Source organism: Rhodnius prolixus, unplaced genomic scaffold (genome assembly GCF_049639745.1).
Source record: "Rhodnius prolixus isolate KJV_2025 unplaced genomic scaffold, Rpr scaffold_15, whole genome shotgun sequence".
NCBI classification, from domain to species: Eukaryota; Metazoa; Arthropoda; class Insecta; order Hemiptera; family Reduviidae; genus Rhodnius; species Rhodnius prolixus.
In genome coordinates, this window is record NW_027411605.1 from 3,033,017 (window position 1) to 3,052,462 (window position 19,446).

General features: G+C 35.8%; 1 protein-coding gene across 1 annotated transcript in view; it reads right to left on the reverse strand.

Moving 5' to 3' along the window:
* The window catches only part of aPKC (protein kinase C iota type), a 555,703-nt gene that overhangs the window by 534,849 nt on the left and 1,408 nt on the right, over window positions 1–19,446 (reverse strand). The window contains exons 3-4 of the mRNA XM_074129614.1: window positions 18,469–18,590; window positions 18,072–18,161 (exon numbers count right to left, since the gene is read on the reverse strand). Of these exons, the coding sequence (XP_073985715.1) occupies window positions 18,072–18,161; window positions 18,469–18,590 (212 nt within the window). The remainder of the gene's footprint in view (window positions 1–18,071; window positions 18,162–18,468; window positions 18,591–19,446) is intronic.

Consider the following 19,446-nt stretch of genomic DNA (forward strand, 5'->3'; position numbering starts at 1 on the left):
AAAGTCCTCGAAGAAGTCGTCAATGCCTAATACAAGATGAGTGATGATGGATTCGCTTGCAAGAACGCTGATCTAAACTCGGATCTCCTTCCACGTCAGCAACTACCAGAGTACTGTATAACAGAACAATGCGGACTGTCTACGATGTTAACAGATATAACGACAGGACTTCAGAACCACCAAAGAAGTGGCTATTGCATTCCCATCTTAAGAATTCTTTACAGATTTATCATCTACAATATTTTACAAGAACTACGGTGGTTGTAACCATACAAATGATCTTCACAAAATGAAAATAAAAGAAAAATTCTTTCCAAGTCTTTTTTTACATGAACAAAGTAAAACAGTCATTTGTATTTTTATTTGTACCAAACAAATACAAAGGGGGAAAAAACCCTTAACAAAAGGAAACATGTCCTGATAAATAATTAAATTTCAATACAAAAAAGGGGAAATGGTTTGCATTATTGGCGCGAAAGAGGGCTGTGAAAAACTATTCCCAAAGGATATTGGCAACACTCTAGTGAAGGGCCCTACAATGACTGTAGTAGTAAAAGATAGAGAAGTAAAACCTCCAGCATCAGGGAGCAGCACTACTTGGGAAGCAAGACTAAGGGAATACAATTGTCTTGAGAATACAATTGGTTCTGGGTTTGGGGTGGCGAAGAAGAAGAAGAAGAAGGAGAAAAAAAAAATAGGGTGTTACGCAAAGGAGGGGGGTTGGATACAAAGAAGAAAGCCAAGAGAAGGCAACCGAGATCCAAGAAGTAAAGAACCATTGGTTTTGACTGTATTCAAGCCCATCTTGGGATCTAGGTAGTTTGGCGAGGGTTTCTCCCTTCGTTCGGGACTGCGGGTTAGAGGGTCACTTTGAATAGGGCTTACTCACTATCCCACGTCTGCTATCCAGTCTCCCCCAGGGATACTTCTTTATATATATATATATATATATATATACACCCCCATTCTCAACAAAGAATAAACCCTATTCCTTCCAAGTGGAATAAAAACAAGGCGAGAATGACATCTACCCAACGAGGAGCTCCAGCTTGAGGGGCGAGAGGCCAAGGGTAAGTCTATCAGCAAGTCCTACCGTCTCCCAGACCATTGACTTTGTTGTCAAACAAAAATAGAACGTCTACGTGTTTTTCTCTGGTACACCCTCCATTTCATTTTGAACTACACAATGGTTAGCCACCGCCCCTCAAGTGATGGATCCCACCCCCGGGGGCATACGTTACTCTTTCACTTGTGTCATCATACCTTTGGGAATTAACTATTTGCCGCTCCCAACCGCAGCCCCCAACCATCACACTCACTACTCTTACTCAAATTGCAGTTCCTGATCATTTTATTTAGGGGGGCAGTGAAAGGTAAAGAGGGAAACTGCCCTTTACTTGGCCCCCTAGTCAGGGAAATCCATTTTGGAATAAAAAAAGAAAAATCCACCCACCCATTCTATTTTCTTTCCTAAACAACTTAATTTTTAAACAAGTCCAGAACAGAGGTACCTCTAACCATTTTGGTTTTTGCAATCTTGGAAGGGTTTTCTAAAACTTTTCCTTGCCCTACTATAGTAATGTGCAGATAATTTTTCGTGGGTTTTTCCGGAAGTCTCTAACTAGAAAAAAAAGGAGTATTTTTTTTACCAAATAATCTCTCTGTACGCATGGGTTGGAGGGTTCGTGTGTCTGTCTATCTGTAAGTAATCACCGTAACTCAAAAACTAAAAATTGCAGGAAGTTGAAATTTAATATTTAGCTTAGATGCTAACACAGGAAGCCACAATAAAGTTTTGGTCTAAGTCAGTTTTCCGGAAATACTACTTTACTGAATAATTTTTTGTTTTTGTTTTTCAGGATTTTCTCGAAAACTCTAAAAATTTTCTTACGAGACATTTCCCCAGGAAAATTCGTTTAAAGGCACTTCCGGGAAAAAAAAAACGGTGTTTAGCCTTTTTCCTCTTCTAAAATTTCATTACTGATGTAACTGATGAATTAATGACTTCAAACTCAAATTTTGAAAGAAAATTTCAAAATAAAATTTGAAGAAAATCACCAGACAGGAAGTGACACTTTAAAAAGTTTTTTTTTTTTTTTTAGTATTTTAAGAATTCCCCGGAAACGGCTCCTACGATAACATTCTTAAACTTAACACAGTGTTTAAGAAAACACATTTCCGGTTTAAGGGTACTCGTGAAATTCTTTCTGAAAGTGACAATTTTTCAGTAAGCAGTTAGAGCCGATGTCGCCAAAGTGTATAGACCCCCATCCCCCAGGGGTCTATTTAACAAAAGTAGGGGGTCGATCTGAGCCAGGATGGTCGAAGGAAAAACAATTTCGAACCCAATATAGCGGAACCTTGCAAAGAAACACCAGGCACACCCATCTCATTAATTAAGAAGCAATACTTGTAGTTACTTTACTTATTATTTAATAAATATTAAGATATTTAAATTTCAACATGAAGATATTTTTCATAAAACTATTTGTTACACAATGTAAAATTACTTTAACAAAATGTTTAAAATCATAAAATAAATGTAGAAACACAGTACCTAATAGATAGTTTTATTTTAATTAACTGAAAATTACTTTTATGGGGGTCGATGGATATTTCGAAAAATTATATAAGGGGGGGTCCATGGTCAAAACAGTTTGGCGACCCCTGAGTTAGGTGAAAGGATTACGAATGTCCTAACTACTAATCAAAAATCTGAGAAACTCAACACACTTAAACTTCCGGAGACAGCTCATTTTAATTTGATAAGATCCAGCAAATCAGCTGCTACGAGTAAAAAGTGAACTTAAATAAAATAAAAAAAAAGATCGCACTAAGGACGTTAATAAGATGAGAAAAGTTTTATGAGATAAAAATTTTAAAAATTCATGCAAAAGAAAATTGGATCACTTGAAAAAGAAAATTTAGATACGAAAATGGAGTCACGAGAAGGGAGCGATATAAGGGACAAGATAAAGGTAAGCGCAGAGGAGGTGGTGGCCTGAAGCACATAGTGTACCATGGACAAGTTAGTCTTTAAGAATAAGTTGTAGAGCTGGCTCTTAAGAGTTTGGGCATGCTTTTTTTTTTGTAAACTTTACGAAGTTTTCGGTCTTTTCTCTCCGGGAAACTCTATCTAAGGGCGACATAATGCACACATTTCGGCTACATATTTCTTGTTACACAAATATTTTACGCGCACTCCAACATAGCCACAAAAAATACAGGATTTCCTGAATCCGAAGAAAAAAATACGGTAAACCTACTTTTATATATAAAAAAAAAAAAACACAACGATTATGTGATATAATTGAATTAAGCTTGGGAGGGGGCTACGTGTGAGAAGTAGTAGAACAATATGAGCAACGCATTCAATAGATTCCAAAGGGCAATGTGCGGCAGCTGTGGTATAGAAGCAAAGCAGAAGGGAGAGAAGACCGGAACTTCTATAGACAGGTTTCCGGTGATGTGGAGCGAACGTGTACCTAACTGAGAGAGGTAATGCCACCACATTAGCTCCTCCTCCCCACTCGGGCTTGATAAAAGCGGGTGGTGGTGGTGGTGGGGGAAAGCTGAAAAGTCAGTGTTGGAAATAATTCAGGCGTTAATACCCATCACGTGCTGGGCTGGCTGCCGTAGCTACGCCAAAACTGGGCTTCCTCCAACCCTCTCCAGAGAGAGGCCCCCCCCTGGGCTCTAGAAATTCAACTATCGTGCCGTGTACGTGATCTTTCCGGCCAGCCAGCCGGGAGAAAACTGATTATAAACCTTTTAAAGGGATAAACATTAATCTACTTGTTTTTATTTATTTAATCGCGTATTTAAAAATTTGATTCCAAAAGAAAAAACGACCCGCGATTCTTTTCCCAATTTAATAATTGAAGATAACGGACTTAGAGCCACCCACCGGAACTATAACAGCATTACGATTCCTTTTTCTTAATTTAGATACGAGAAAATATTTCGATAATACCAAAGGTGACATCAAAAATACCCATTTTAATAAAGTCCCTACGATTAATAAAAATGGGTTTTAGTAAAAAAAAAGAAAAGAGTTTCACGTCTCCACAACATACTTCCTTCCGGTAATGGAGAGAGTCGAGAGCACTCTGTAACAATAACCTTCAGATGTTGACGTGCTTTAAATAAAAATATTTTTTTTAAATAATTGCTGGACGTGTCTAGCATAATATAGACCATTGATTCCCTCAAAAACATGACTTAGAACAATGACAATATTTTAGTCAAGTAGAAAAGTCATTAAATTGGCTTATTGGTACTTAGAAGATTATGAAGTTGGTATACTGACTGGGAGCAATTTTTGAACACTTTTAAAGGCAAATTCACTACTACGCTCATTTTAGGCAGTTTGGCCGGAGGAACTTTAATTGCACACTCTCTGAAATTTTTGAAGATTGACCTAGAAGTGAATCTTGAATCGGAATTTTTCCCATGCAAAAATTGTTCTGTTCGGTTGGGTTGGCAGCCATGGAATCAAAGAAAGAGTAGCTGGAGTAGGACTTGGCGGGCTTCTATGGCAAACATTCTTCCAGACTGCTTAAAGGCGCCTAATTGGGGGGGATGTAACGCTGCTAAAAACTGAAACCATAGTTTTGGGACTCACGATAACACTGTCAAATAACACAGCCACCATAAGCGTGCATCCCAGACATGTCTATTTCAGACATCTATTTTTTTTCCAAGTGACAATAATCTATTGTTCCCCTTCCACTTTAGAGTTATTATGAAGACGTTGTATCAAAAATTCTGTATTACATGTAAGTAAACTAATGAATTGCAAATATAGATACCACCCCTATCGGTGCCTGGGGAATACATCTCATCCAGTGACCTCATCTCAATCTTATCTTTGCTTCCCTTAAGTTCTCAGGATGCTTGCACGGACTTATTTACAATGGTACCAATTCTTATATAATGCTTTAGATAAATAACGGTAGAGTAGGGAGGGGTATTATGGATAAGTTTTAGAACGGAGAGATAGATAGACAGACACACAAGCTGGAGTCGAACACAATGGACGGCTTGATGCTGGAAGCTGGCTAGAACTGTTTGTTATCACTAGTGAAATAATAGATCACTAGGAAGAACAAATATGGTGGGGATAGTTGTGACGGGGGCGAGAGAGGGGGAATACAACTAAAAATCTCGCGAGAGATAGTGCTGCGCTCCCGCGAAAAGGTCTGAAGTTAATAGCTCCGATAAGACCTACCTTTCTCAGTAGAACGTACCTATAAACCTACACTAGTGGTAATGACATCTAGCCAACAACCAGCCAGTCAGCAAACTCACGTTCCTCCTAACAACAGGAAGTCTATTGAGCGTGTCCAAAATAACACTGAGTCTAGACCAGATCTAGCACATGGTATATAGAAGAACATGAATGTACTTTGAACATCCGCAGAGAACTCTGAATCTTTTTAAAATTTCACGTTACTTCCGTATTACTGTTCCTTCTTGGAACAAGTATTTTCGCTGAAATCTAGCAAACGGAAGTTTACTGAAGGGTATTTTTGAAGGGAGAAAGAATGAAGAGGATACGCAGACTAGAAGTTTTATAAGAGCGATATCATGAACTGGAAATGATGTCGCGGAGTGTTGGAGGCTGTATTTCCCTTAAGTTATTTCCTTTCATTCTGCTGTAAAAAAGTCTGTCCCTTTGCACTAAGGCTGTAGAGTTGTTGCAGTTAAGTTAGTGTTCCAGGTTTTTCGGCGGCGGTCCTGTCTTTGATTTTTTTTTTTTTTGTGGATATTGTAAGCCGACAATTGGACGTGCGTTATGGGCACGTCATATATAAGTTGTTGAAGGCTTTAAATGATTTCTTGTCCTTTTTGCTCAAGTCTCTAGACCAGTGATGGCGAACCTATGACCCGCGGGTCAGACCCGCGGCGCAAGCTTTTTCACTGACCCACAATTGCTAGGCAACCATTGGTTTGTTTACGCGGGTTGATTTAGATTTTCTAATTGTTGTGGATAATTTATATTCTATCTGTATTTTTTTCAATCACGCATTGACACAAAAGCAATTTAAATGCTATCTATAACCTTTAGTTTGATCATTACAGTTCTAAAACGCAAATGGCGACAAATGCTTTTGTAGTATTTGAAATAAAGGAAAAGTGTTTACAAAATATCAAATAAAATGTATAATTTTACTCATATTTTTTTTGTTAAAAAAGTCGACAACCCAAAGCAAATAACCATATTTAGATTTTTTGTTCAGATAAAACACACTTTTGTAAGGTTTTGTTCAGTTATGTTTTGTAAAAAGAGACTTCCCTAGCACTTTTTTTCGTCCCCGTTTTACCCGTTAAGCCAACTGAATTTTAAAGATGTTTTAGTTTTGAAAATATTCAGTTTAAAATTTTTAAACTTAACTCTTGTACAAATGGGCATTAGTGACCCAAGAGCTAGTACTAAAAAAAAAAAGTACAAAATTTGACCCAAGTCTCAAAAAAGGTTCGCCATCCCTGCTCTAGACGGTCACTTGTTGATACCATGTTCTTATTGTTAGCCTTCAGCGTGACTTTTTTTGATGTCAATAGAGACCCTGTAGATATAACGTTAGGATATGTTGCGTAAAGTTAGGCGGAAGTCAGATTTAGTTGTCCACTTAGATTACGACTTCACTTAAGTTTCCGTTTTGCACAATACTTCCAGTAAGTTTTGTTGGCCATTCTGGGTGCTCTTATGCTACGAGTATATTCTAATCGTTTATAAATTGTTGATGCTTGCTATTGTTTAATGCGCAGCACCATGATTTCCCGATTTCCATTTAATATAAGGAAATCTACGAGTGATAACCATTATTTATTTAGTAAATATTTATCTTTAATTTGTTCACGCAGTAATTTATTCGTGTTTAAAGGAACTCAAACATATATATATATACACCGGAAGACACCCAATTCCGACGATTTAACACGTAGTAATAAAAATAAATAAAACAATCAACCCAGATTGCAATAAAAACTAATTGAGTTTAACAAAACTACATTTTTTGACTGAAATCGGGACCAATACTCCAAGCGCCGCCCCTTATCATAAATAAACCCCCAGCCATTTAGCTAAAATTGGACCAAAATTAGCACAGCAATAACAATTGCCCAATTTGGACAATCTAATCATAATAAACAGTCGATTAATTGTCCAATTTAATTTACATGCACATATGCAGTCAAACTGTAACTGTTTGTATTGCATTTGAATCATAATACAACTGGCGTTATATTTACTCAATTCAATTTTAAGTAGCTGATTAAAAAAAATGGTAGATCATTTTTTTGTTAAATTAAGCTAATATGAAGTTTTGAAACTATCTGGGGTTTTAAAACTCAGAAATCTCTTAAATTAGAATGGACGGTCACTAATTGAAAGATGTTGTGCAAGTTATTGAAAGCAAAAGCACTTTAATTTGAACTTGGGCACCACGGTAGCCGAGCGGTTATAGGCTAGACCCGCAAAGCTAAGATGTATTGCGGTACTAGTCTATATTCCCAATGGTTAATATGAGAACTTTATAGTAAAATATGTTAGGCGGTTATAGGCTAGACTCGCAAAGCTAAGATGTATTGCGGTACTAGTCTATATTCCCAATGGTTAATATGAGAACTTTATAGTAAAATATGTTAGGCTGTTATAGGCTAGACTCGCAAAGCTAAGATGTATTGCGGTACTAGTCTATATTCCCAATGGTTAATAAAAGAAATTTACAGTAAAGTATGTTAGGCGGTTAGAGGCTAGACCCGCAAAGCTAAGATGTATTGCGGTACTAGTCTATATTCTCAATGGTTAATATGAGAACTTTATAGTAAAATATGTTAGGCTGTTATAGGCTAGACTCGCAAAGCTAAGATGTATTGCGGTACTAGTCTATATTCCCAATGGTTAATAAAAGAACTTTACAGTAAAATATGTTAGGCGGTTATAGGCTATACCCGCAAAGCTAAGATGTATTGCGGTACTAGTCTATATTCCCAATGGTTAATATGAGAAATTTATAGTAAAGTATGTTAGGCAGATATAGGCTAGACCCGCAATACTAAGATGTATTGCGGTACTAGTCTATATTCCCAATGGTTAATATGAGAAATTTACAGTAAAGTATGTTAGGCGGATATAGGCTAGACCCGCAATTCTAAAATGTATTGCGGTACTAGTCTATATTCCCAATGGTTAATATGAGAAATTTACAGTAAAGTATGTTAGGCAGATATAGGCTAGATCCGCAAAGCTAAGATGTATTGCGGTACTAGTCTACATTCCCAATGGTTAATATGAGAAATTTACAGTAAAGTATGTTAGGCGGATATAGGCTAGACCCGCCATTCTAAAATGTATTGCGGTATTAGTCTATATTCCCAATGGTTAATATGAGAAATTTACAGTAAAGTATAGGCTGTTATAGGCTAAACCCGCAATGCTAAGATGTACTGCGGTACTAGTCTATATTCCCAATGGTTAATATGAGAAATTTACAGTAAAGTATGTTTGCTAGTCGCCTCCGTCCGCGACACCTAATTCAGTTGGACGTTAAGCCCGCCTGAAAAAAATAGGCCATTACTTTACTTTTAATCAGAACTATTCGTGATATTTCCGTTTTGAGTTAGATACAGACAGACGTACATGAACCGGAGAAAATTGTATAAAAACCACTTTTTCTTATAGAATGGACCTTTACAATCAATTTTTCTGGGTGTAAACTCCAAATCGATATCTGTGGAAGGAATGATAATCTGCATGAACGCAAATAGTAAAACTACGAAGTATGTGGGTGTGTAATCAATGTGCTCAAAGAAGATAAGTAGGATTTGTGAAGGTTGTATCAGGTATTAGAAGATACAGCATCCCTAGTATTTTTTTTTCTCTACTAATGGGTGAGGAAGAGAGAATGTAAAGGAAGTGGAACCAGTGCCTTGAAGGAAATGGCCCAGAGTAAGTGGGTCAGTGTGTAAGTTGGCTGCACTGCTGAAGCCAAGTACCATGGGCTCTTTAAAAACTAAGACCCTGTGGGTATCTATCCAGTAGGGAGGGGGTGAGGGGTTTAGTTTTCACCCGCCAAACTCACACACAGACACAACGTCAATATAAGCCACCAACAAGCAGGTCTCCCTAATACATTAGGACCACAAAATACAACTAAACCCACACATACATACACACGCGCCCAGCTTTACTAGCTGGAAGCCGGGCGACGGGAGGGTTGAGAACACAGAACGGGGGTGTGGGTGGGTGGTACCTACATTGATTTCGCATTGACCCGGTTTTCCGGAGCCGAATGTTACTTTGGAGAAGGAAAAGTCCTCCCCCCAACTATAAAAGCCTCAAACCCTCTTCTTTCGTCCCCCACCCACCCTACGCTAACTTCTTGCCCTTACACGCCAAAAAAAAAGGGGGTGGAAAAAGAAACGCCCTGTGTACTCACACAGTAACAATCCGCCCTAGGCGTCTACGTGATGTACACTTTCCAAGAGTTAAACAAAATGGCTTAACACAAACCCATAACAGTTCCCCCCACCCCACACACACTGGTCACAGGAAAGAACAGAAAGAACAATGCAATCCTGCTTCTTCTAATTCTAATAATGAGCAAAAGGAATCATTAACTTCAACACGAGTCTCGGCTTCTTTTGCGTGCATAACCTGTACAAGCCATAGAACGTATATACAGGGTGTATGCGGAGGAGTGGTGTCGAAACTTCGGGAGGTGATTCAGCAGCTGAAATGCAACAAAAAATATTTTCTTCACTTTGGCCTGATTCTCAATAGTGTCCAAGATATTTGCATTTTTAACTTTTCCATCGATATTCGCGAAGAGAATATTTTTTGTTGCATTTGAGCTGCTGAATCACCTCCCGAAGTTTCGACCACTCCTCCGCATACACCCTGTATATCAATGAACAAGTTGATTCATTCATATACCTTTGAACCTTAATCTCTAGGGACAACGATCTATCCCTAGAAATAAAAAGAAGGAGTATGATGGCCAATAGGTGCTATTATGGCTTGAATAAGCATTTGAGAAGCATCCTAATATCAAAACATACAAAAGTACATCTCTAAAAGACCCTGATCCCACCTGTATTAACATATGGCTCCGAAGCTTGGGTAATTTCAAAAAATGTTAAAAGGATGCTGCAAGTGTACCGAGAGAAAAGTTCTTTGACGAATTTTTGGCCCTATTAAAGAGGGCACGATTTGGAGAAGAAGAAAGAATCAGGAACTACAGCATCTATTCCCGGGAAGCAGACATCGTAAAGGTAATTAGGGCCTTAGCGGGTTCAGATGGGCAGGCCATGTGGCAAGGAAGGTCTCTGAGTTGGAAACACCCAGACGGCTTCTACAAGAGGATGTACATAGTGTGTCAGGAGAGTGGGCAGGCCTAAATTAAGATTAAGGGAATGATGGGGCAGGCGGGGATGCCAGAGACCTGCTAGGAGTTGAGGAATTGGATATGGAGGACTGGCGGAAGCGGATTGAGGCCCAGTAATGAGCAGTAGCGCCAATTGTAGTAGCCATAGAACGTACTTCCGGAAATACCCCCTCGGAAGTTACTAAACCGATGTTTTTTATTTGAGGATTTTTGGATTTGGTTAGGGCAGAGATCGCCAAAGTGGTCTATATAGACCCCCCAGGGGTCTATTTAACAGAAGTAGGGGGTTGATCTGAGCAAGGGGGGATCAAAGGAAAAACAATTTCGAACCCAATATAGCGAAACTTGCAAAGAAACACCAGGCACACCCATCTCATTAATTAAGAAGCAATACTGTACTTTACTTATTGTTTAATAAATATTAAGGTATTTAAATTTCAACATTAAGATATTTTTCATAAAACTATTTGTTACACAATGTAAAATTACTTTAAAAAAATGTTTAAAATCATAATATAAACATACAAACTCAGTACCCAATAGTTTTATTTTAATTAACTGAAAATTACTTTTATGGAGAGGTCGATGGAGATTTTTGAAAAATTATATAGGGGGGGTCCATGATAAAAAAAAGTTTGGCGATTCCTGCTTTAGAAACTAAACATGTGTTAAGGCCTATCAGTTTGGCCTGAAACTATTACAGTATACAAATGTGATTCTAGGTAGCTGTGGCGTATATCTTTCACCATCAACAGCAATATTTTTATTTAGAACTTGCGAAATATCGAAGTAATTTCTTTTAAGTGAAAATTCTATGTTTCAAGAACATTTAATGACGTAATTATCCAAAAGAGGAAGTCGTGCGAGTGGTCACACCGGATATTACTTCCTTTTATTATATTTTTGTGAAGTACAAAATCATGAAGAGAAAAGACACAGAAAATAGCAGCTATAGGTATATAGGTATACAAGGAAGGGTCTAATAAGAAGTATAAACGATAAATCAAGCGGAATTATGCATTTTCTGCTGACGTAACCACAACACTATTTCCCCCACCACCACCTCCAAACAGCTGATTACACAATGGTAATACGACAGCGAATATTAACGCTAACAATCATACTCGGTTTAACCAATTTTGTTTTCCATTTTATGGAAAACTATTAGGTATTAAGTTTGATAATTTTCTCTCTTACGAGGTAAAAGAATTCGGACTAATAAGTCAGCTGTAAACACTAACTCACGGCTCAAGTTTCTAACAATTCCTCAAACTCGAAATATCTGAGTCATTCTTAATTATCAATAACAATGTAGTGGCTAAAACCGTACACTATACTGAAATATAACCTTAGAGAGAAGAAGCCTACCCCAGCCCATCCCCCAACAACTGCCTAGAAAAAAAAAAGTACTAGAAAAATGATAGAAATAGAAGCTATAAAAAACAATCTATCTGAACGGAAGTATGCACAAAATTGAACGAAAAGCATGAAACTAATTTCGAAGAAGAGTGAACAAATCCACTGAATGAGAAACTACTTCCGCTTAGGGGAACTTCCTTCAAACTCTTTTTAAAACAAAAAAAAATTCATTGAAATCCCTTTAACAGAACCCAAACGTCAGAATCTTCAGTAAAGTTCCGAATGTACTAACAAAAAACAAACATAAAACATGAAAGACAAGAAAAGTTAAAAAAAAATAGTTCCGAATGTACTTAAAAAAAAGAAACATAAAACATAAAAGACAAGAAAAGTAAAAAAGAAAAAAAAAGGTCTGAATGTACTTAAAAAAACAAAAAAAAAAACATAAAAGACACCATAAACACAGACCTTCAATATTCGATGGTAATACTTTGTCTATCATAGAGACAGAGTACTCATATGCGGATGTAAACAGGCTAAACATAGATCGAGTGCGTACACTTCAAAAGTCACAAACATGAAAAACGTAAAAAAATTCGCACAATTATTTTCACATCACACAATTAAAAATAAAAACCAAATTATGGTAGCACAAAAAACAAAAAAAACCACACACCACAATCCTAAAGAAATAACATCATAAAAGACACCCTCTTTATCCTACGGGCTAGAGTTAACACTATAAACTAGATGCCTTTTTTTCTTTTTCGTTAAATACAAAATAAAGGAGTGTAGTTTTGTCCAACCATGCCTGTCCTCCCTAAAACTAATTGCGCTCCCCCCACCACACCACTAGCAAATGGAAACACCGTTTATTTGTGGATCATTCACAAATAACAATAAACATCCATTGTTGTTTATTATACAATAGAATACGCTGGAAAAAAAAAAAGCTGAAGGAAAACAAATGATCAGCTATTTTTTAGTTTTTTTAAAACCTAATTTCCATCCAAAAGGACAGACGACGCTGTTCTTTCAAAGAAACCAAATAATGGTATCGTTAATTAAATAAATAGTTAGCATAAATTATTTCTTAAAATAAGTGGTTCTTCTTTGGCCATAGAAATAGTTTTCTAATTATTGAAAGTATTAAATTTACAATTTGTTTTAAACGTATTTTTTTCCAAGGATGTACTGCCCAAATGCTGAGTACCAGTTATATTTAAAGACCACGTCAAATCGGTGCAAGAATTACGAAGCCTAAAACCAAAAAGTTCCCCCTAAGAAAAACAGTGTGAGAAAACGGTTCAAATATGAAAATAAAATGATAAAACTTATGGCCAATCTAGGCGCCACGGTAGCCGAGCGGTTATAGGCTAGACCCGTAAAGCTAAGATGTATTGCGGTACTAGTCTATATTCCCAATGGTTAATATGGGAAATTTACAGTAAAGTATGTTAGGCGGTTATAGGCTAGACCCGTAAAGCTAAGATGTATTGCGGTACTAGTCTATATTCCCAATGGTTAATATGGGAAATTTACAGTAAAGTATGTTAGGCGGTTATAGGCTAGACCCGTAAAGCTAAGATGTATTGCGGTACTAGTCTATATTCCCAATGGTTAATATGGGAAATTTACAGTAAAGTATGTTAGGCGGTTATAGGCTAGACCCGTAAAGCTAAGATGTATTGCGGTACTAGTCTATATTCCCAATGGTTAATATGGGAAATTTACAGTAAAGTATGTTAGGCGGTTATAGGCTAGACCCGTAAAGCTAAGATGTATTGCGGTACTAGTCTATATTCCCAATGGTTAATATGGGAAATTTACAGTAAAGTATGTTAGGCGGTTATAGGCTAGACCCGTAAAGCTAAGATGTATTGCGGTACTAGTCTATATTCCCAATGGTTAATATGGGAAATTTACAGTAAAGTATGTTAGGCGGTTATAGGCTAGACCCGCATAGCTAAGATGTATTGCGGTACTAGTCTATATTCCCAATGGTTAATATGGGAAATTTACAGTAAAGTATGTTAGGCGGTTATAGGCTAGACCCGTAAAGCTAAGATGTATTGCGGTACTAGTCTATATTCCCAATGGTTAATATGAGAAATTTATAGTAAAGTATGTTAGGCGGTTATAGGCTAGACCCGTAAAGCTAAGATGTATTGCGGTATTACTCTATATTCCCAATGGTTAATATGAGAGAATTTTCAGTAAAGTATGTTAGGCGGTTATAAGCTAGACCCACAAAGCTAAGTGTATTGCGGTACTAGTCTATATTCCCAATGGTTAATATGAGAGAAATTTACAGTGAATTATGTTTGCTAGTCGCCTCCGTCCACTACACCTAATTGGTAGTTGGACATAATTTCCTATATCAGAAAAAGAATTTACTTAAACCGGTGAGCAATCTACAAATTGGGTACAGAACAAACAGATAAGATGTCAAAGACTTCGTGGCGAGTAAATGTAATAGACAATTTTTTGACCAAAAAAACTAAATACTGAATAAAGAATGCGATTGAAATAGGAGTTCAGAAGATAAAAGCGGAGAAACTTTAATAAACTTAGAATCTATGGAAGATGACTGCAGCAAAGGAGTTTCAACTGTCGAAAATGACGTCACAGGCCAAAATAGCTGAAAACGGTATGATGAAGAAAGAATTTAAGCTAAACTTAAGCTTTAAGCTGAAAAACACTCGAACAATGAGCCTATTCAATTTTAGCTATATCCATTCCCAAAAGATAAAACCTTAAACCCGACTTGGATATTGAGTATGTTGAAATATTAATGCATAATTCATTCGTTAAAATAACATTAAAGCAATAATAATAATAATAATAAAAAGTCATTCAACAATACGCGCACAACAATAATAATGTAAACTTGACATTATTCACAGCCCAGCAGTTCACAGGAATGCAGTTACGGAAAAACTTTGCATAACAATGCACATGATTATTTTATTTGTACAAAGTATAGGAATAGTTAAAAAGTTTGGCACCCTAGAGCCTAGGTAATTCGGCAAACAAACGGAACTTTCTATTACTGTAAACTATGCGCTGTTATCGAACTGGATATAGCTGTCTGGAAAAGATCTTTCTATTTTATTTAAATGGAATTGTAGAAACCACTTCACCAAAACTGACCCAAAATAAATTTTCCCTAGGAAAAGAAGTACTGCAGAGAATGAGAGTGAGAAGAATTGGGGGAGAAGACCAGGAAAAAGGAGAAAAAAGAGAGTTCCTGAGAAAACTCCCAGAAAAGAGAAGAGTGGGAACAGGATTGTTGGGCAGACCCAAGCTCTTTTAGGGCCCGGAGCGCCAAAGGGTACTAAAAACATGTATTTCCCGGAAAAAATGAAAATGGAAAATTCTGTACGAACGCAAAGGACTAAAAAAGTTTGAATGAACAATAGTTAATCGCTTATAGGAAATTCAAACTGCAACCAGTTGAGAAAATTTGTCTTCTAGGTAAGCCAGCAGTACTATGAAGTCCAGTTTGAAGTACTAGTAGGATGCAAATGGGGGACATTGAAACCGAGAATTAACGCAAGAATAGCCTCGACCAATTTAGTTATTCTCAGAAAATAACAAGAAATTCTTAAGCAATCGAGAGATCCGCACGGAAACCAAGCAGACTTTGTACCGTGTACCAATCTCAAATACAGGGTGGGGCAAAAGGTACGAACCGGTTTTAAAGGGGTGTAAAACAAAAACAATTCAACTTACAGAAATTATGTTTATATTGTTTAATTCAGTACAGAATCTAGTTTTTTACATTAAGTTTGAAAGATGATATCACGTAGGTGGCGCGGCCGTCAGCCGCGATGCACTCTTGAAGGCGAATTCTGAAGTTTTCAACCGCTCTTCTGCAGATTTCGGTGGGTATTGCCGTAACTTCCTCTCTGATTCTCTCCTTAAGTTCTTCCTGGGTATGTGGACGATGTTTAAAAACTTTTTCCTTTATGTACCCCCAAAGAAACAAAAATCACAAATGCTCAAATCTGGTGAGCGCGCAGGCCACTCCACGTCACCTCTCAAAGAGTCGAGGCGCTGTGTGACAATGTTGGAAGAGTTTTTTGAACCTCAGCTGGAAGAATTGAGTGAAGCAACTAATCTGGGAGACATCTGGTTCCAACAGGACGGGGGCTACATTTCACACTGCTAGGATTTCAATGGCGAGATTGAGGCAAGTGTTTCCCCAGCGCCTCGTCTCTTTGAGGGGTGACGTTGAGTGGCCTGCGCGCTCACCAGATTTGAGCATTTGTGATTTTTTTTCCTTTGGGGGTACATAAAGGAAAAAGTTTTTAAACATCGTCCACATACCCAGGAAGAACTTAAGGAGAGAATCAGAGAGGAAGTTACGGCAATACCCATCGAAATGTGCAGAAGAGCGGTTGAAAACTTCAGAATTCGCCTTCAAGAGTGCATCGCGGCTGACGGCCGCCACCTACGTGATATCATCTTTCGAAACTTAATGTAAAAAACTAGATTCTGTACTGAATTAAACAATATAAACATAAGTTCTGTAAGTTGAATTGTTTTTGTTTTACATCCCTTTAAAACCGGTTCGTACCTTTTGCCCCACTCTGTACCTTTCCATCACATAAGGTTGCAAAACTTGGTTAGTGAAGAAGGCACACAAATCAAAGCGATCTACAAGCAAAAGGGAATGCAATTCCTTAAAAAAGAACTGAGTAAAAAAAAAATGTACTCGAATCCCAAACACAGTAGGAATTCACTCCCATGAATAGATCACACACATCAAAGATCAACTGCTACCATCTTCATGATTAACTTAAAACTAAAGTTCTTAGTTTTAAAGTAAATTTCATGTTTATTACATTTATTATTACATTAATAATAAAAATAATAACAGTACAAGAAATTATACTTTTACGTGCATTGCAACACGAAAGAAGGTAGAAATCAAAACGCCTGCAATGAAAAAAGTAATCCTTGAATAAATCCTAAAATACACAAAATTAATAAAATTTAACCGATATACTATTTCATGCACACTTTTCCAACATGAGAACGAAATACATAAATCCGCAAATAAATACAAAAAATTTTAAAATCTTCATGCATCATGATGAGCAAAAAAAAAATGAAACATAAAACTATCATTCAATTTAAGCCAAAATAAGCGTCTTCTTAAAAAAAGAGATACGTAATATTTAGCTGAAAAAAAGCACTAGAATCTAACAATAATAAATTCCATCATAAAGGCGATGATACTTCTCTCTAAAAAGTGGTAGTTTTATTAATGTTAATAAGACGCAATGAGTCAATAAACAAAAATTCACGTTAAGTTCATTAAACTTAAACTATACCTAATTAGAAAATTTCTCCCGTATCAAACACTTAAGGTTCAATTAAACTAGTTTATACTAAGAAGAATTTAAAAAAATTGGTCTAGTTTGATGAATAAAAATTGTTCAAGAGAATTCGTTAATATAATAAAGATTTTAAAAAGAAAAACATGAATTAGTCATTTCTATCTGCAAGCTCATTCGCCAAAACCCACAAATCTCCTTTTAACTCTGGTTATTATATATGTAACTGCTGTTCATTATTTTTGGTGGCTGATTCATAGCTTCAATAGGATGAAAAAGTAATTGCCATTTCAGTCGTGATACATTTATTCTGCCGAGCTTTCGTCCCCTAGGAACTAGGTCATCATCTTCAGGGCTAGTTTAAAAAAGTAATAATTTTTACATTACAGGGTTGGTGTGTCTTCAGACTTCAGGTGTCATGAACAGACTTCATGGACTACCAGAACCGATGGATCCATGCATGTCCATGAATAGACGAAGACAGTAGACACGCCAACCCTGTAATGTAAAAATATTACTTTTTTAAACTAGCCCTGAAGTTGACCTAAGACCCTAGGGGTCGAAAGCTCGGCAGAATAAATGTATCACGACAGAAATGGCAATTATTTTTTCATCCTATATATGTAACGTTTTAACCTCGAAACAGGTCATCTTCAATTTATGACAGTTATTGCTAAAGCAATAATTCTATAAAAAATAAAATACAGTGAATAACAATATTTCAAAGTAAAACTTAACAAAATTTTGTACACATTTTATACCTATAGGAAGGCCCAAAATGTTGAACGTTTTAAAGAGATGACTAAGATGAACAGTGACATAAAACTTAATACATATTATATTAATTTTAAGTTAATTGTTTTCAGCTGTATAAAGTTTCAACAGAAAACGTTTCTGTTAACATCTTTTTCAAGGGATAAAACAAGAAAAATATAAGAAAAAAAAAGTTACAAAAAGTAAAAATAACAATTCTTACCGTGTATGATCAGCTCAGAATCCCTGTTGATTTCGTACAATCTGATGGCTTCATCCAATTCCATTTGAGTGGAAATTGTGCACGGATCACCTGAACCAAGTAAAATGAAAATTATAAAAATAAGGAACAAACACTGAAGATGCTAATTACTTGATCCAAAATAGTTTATGAACTTAATAAGAATTACTTATATTGAAATTATTCAAATTTAAAATAATTATATAAATAATTAAACTTATAATACTAGACAACTATAATAGTAGACATTCTTAAATTGAAACTTATAAATTCTAAACAATTACAACTAGCAATTGCTAAGAGATTAATTTCATACTATGAATACTAGTTAATAACCCATAAATGTCAAATTTCTAGATTAATAAATTGATTAATTTACCTTCTTCATCAACCCATTTCATTGTGAACACTTGTTCTTGATTAAATCTGCAAATATCTCTCATTTCTTGGCATAATTGCTCTAATGTAATCTGCGGATCTATATAGGTAATCATGATCTCCCTATAAAATTTATACACTAAATATTCACATATCATAGTAAAACAAGTTTAGTTTTTAAGTTGTTTAAAAAAATAAGAAATGAAAATTTAAAAAAATAAGAAGAGATCAACTTTTATTTCTGAAGTGAACGAAACAAAATCAAATTTACACAATTCACGCACTACCGAAACCGAGAAAAAAAAAAAAAAAAAGATGGAAGACGACTGAATTTAAACTTTCAGGATATAGGAAGAGAATTATCCACAGCTACCTTGTTCTTGATGGTCAATTAAAAGAATCTAGTACTTTTTGCAAAAATTACGTTCACATCTAAACATTAAATATCTTAACATTAAATTATCTTTTTATTTATTCTTCAGGCAAAAATTTAAAAAAAAAGGAAGTAATTTTTAACTTTAAAATTAATAATGCTTAAGATTTGGACACAATCCCTGGATATTTGGTTATGACTGTACTAAAAATGTTAAATACAACTTTGGCGATTCCTTTATAATTAACTCAATTTAAAAGTAAGTTTTTACAAAAATATATCTATTAATTGAAACTTTCAATATTTAGAATCACTTCAGAGATAAATTCAAAATAAAAATAAAATGGTTTGTCTATAAAAATTTGATACGAAAAATTGAATGATATTAAAAGTTACTTTTTCATGCAGGATTGAAAAGCAATGAATTTATCATTTAATCGTGCAAAATTACAAATAAATTAACAAATCTTAAAGAAATATACTATTTAAAACACCCGTGTAGATTTTTCCCATTCCATTTTAGGAATTTTAATGGTTTATTACTGAAGGGGCATTTAAATACTTTTAATATACAAAAACAAATGTTTTTTTGGATGCTAAATACAT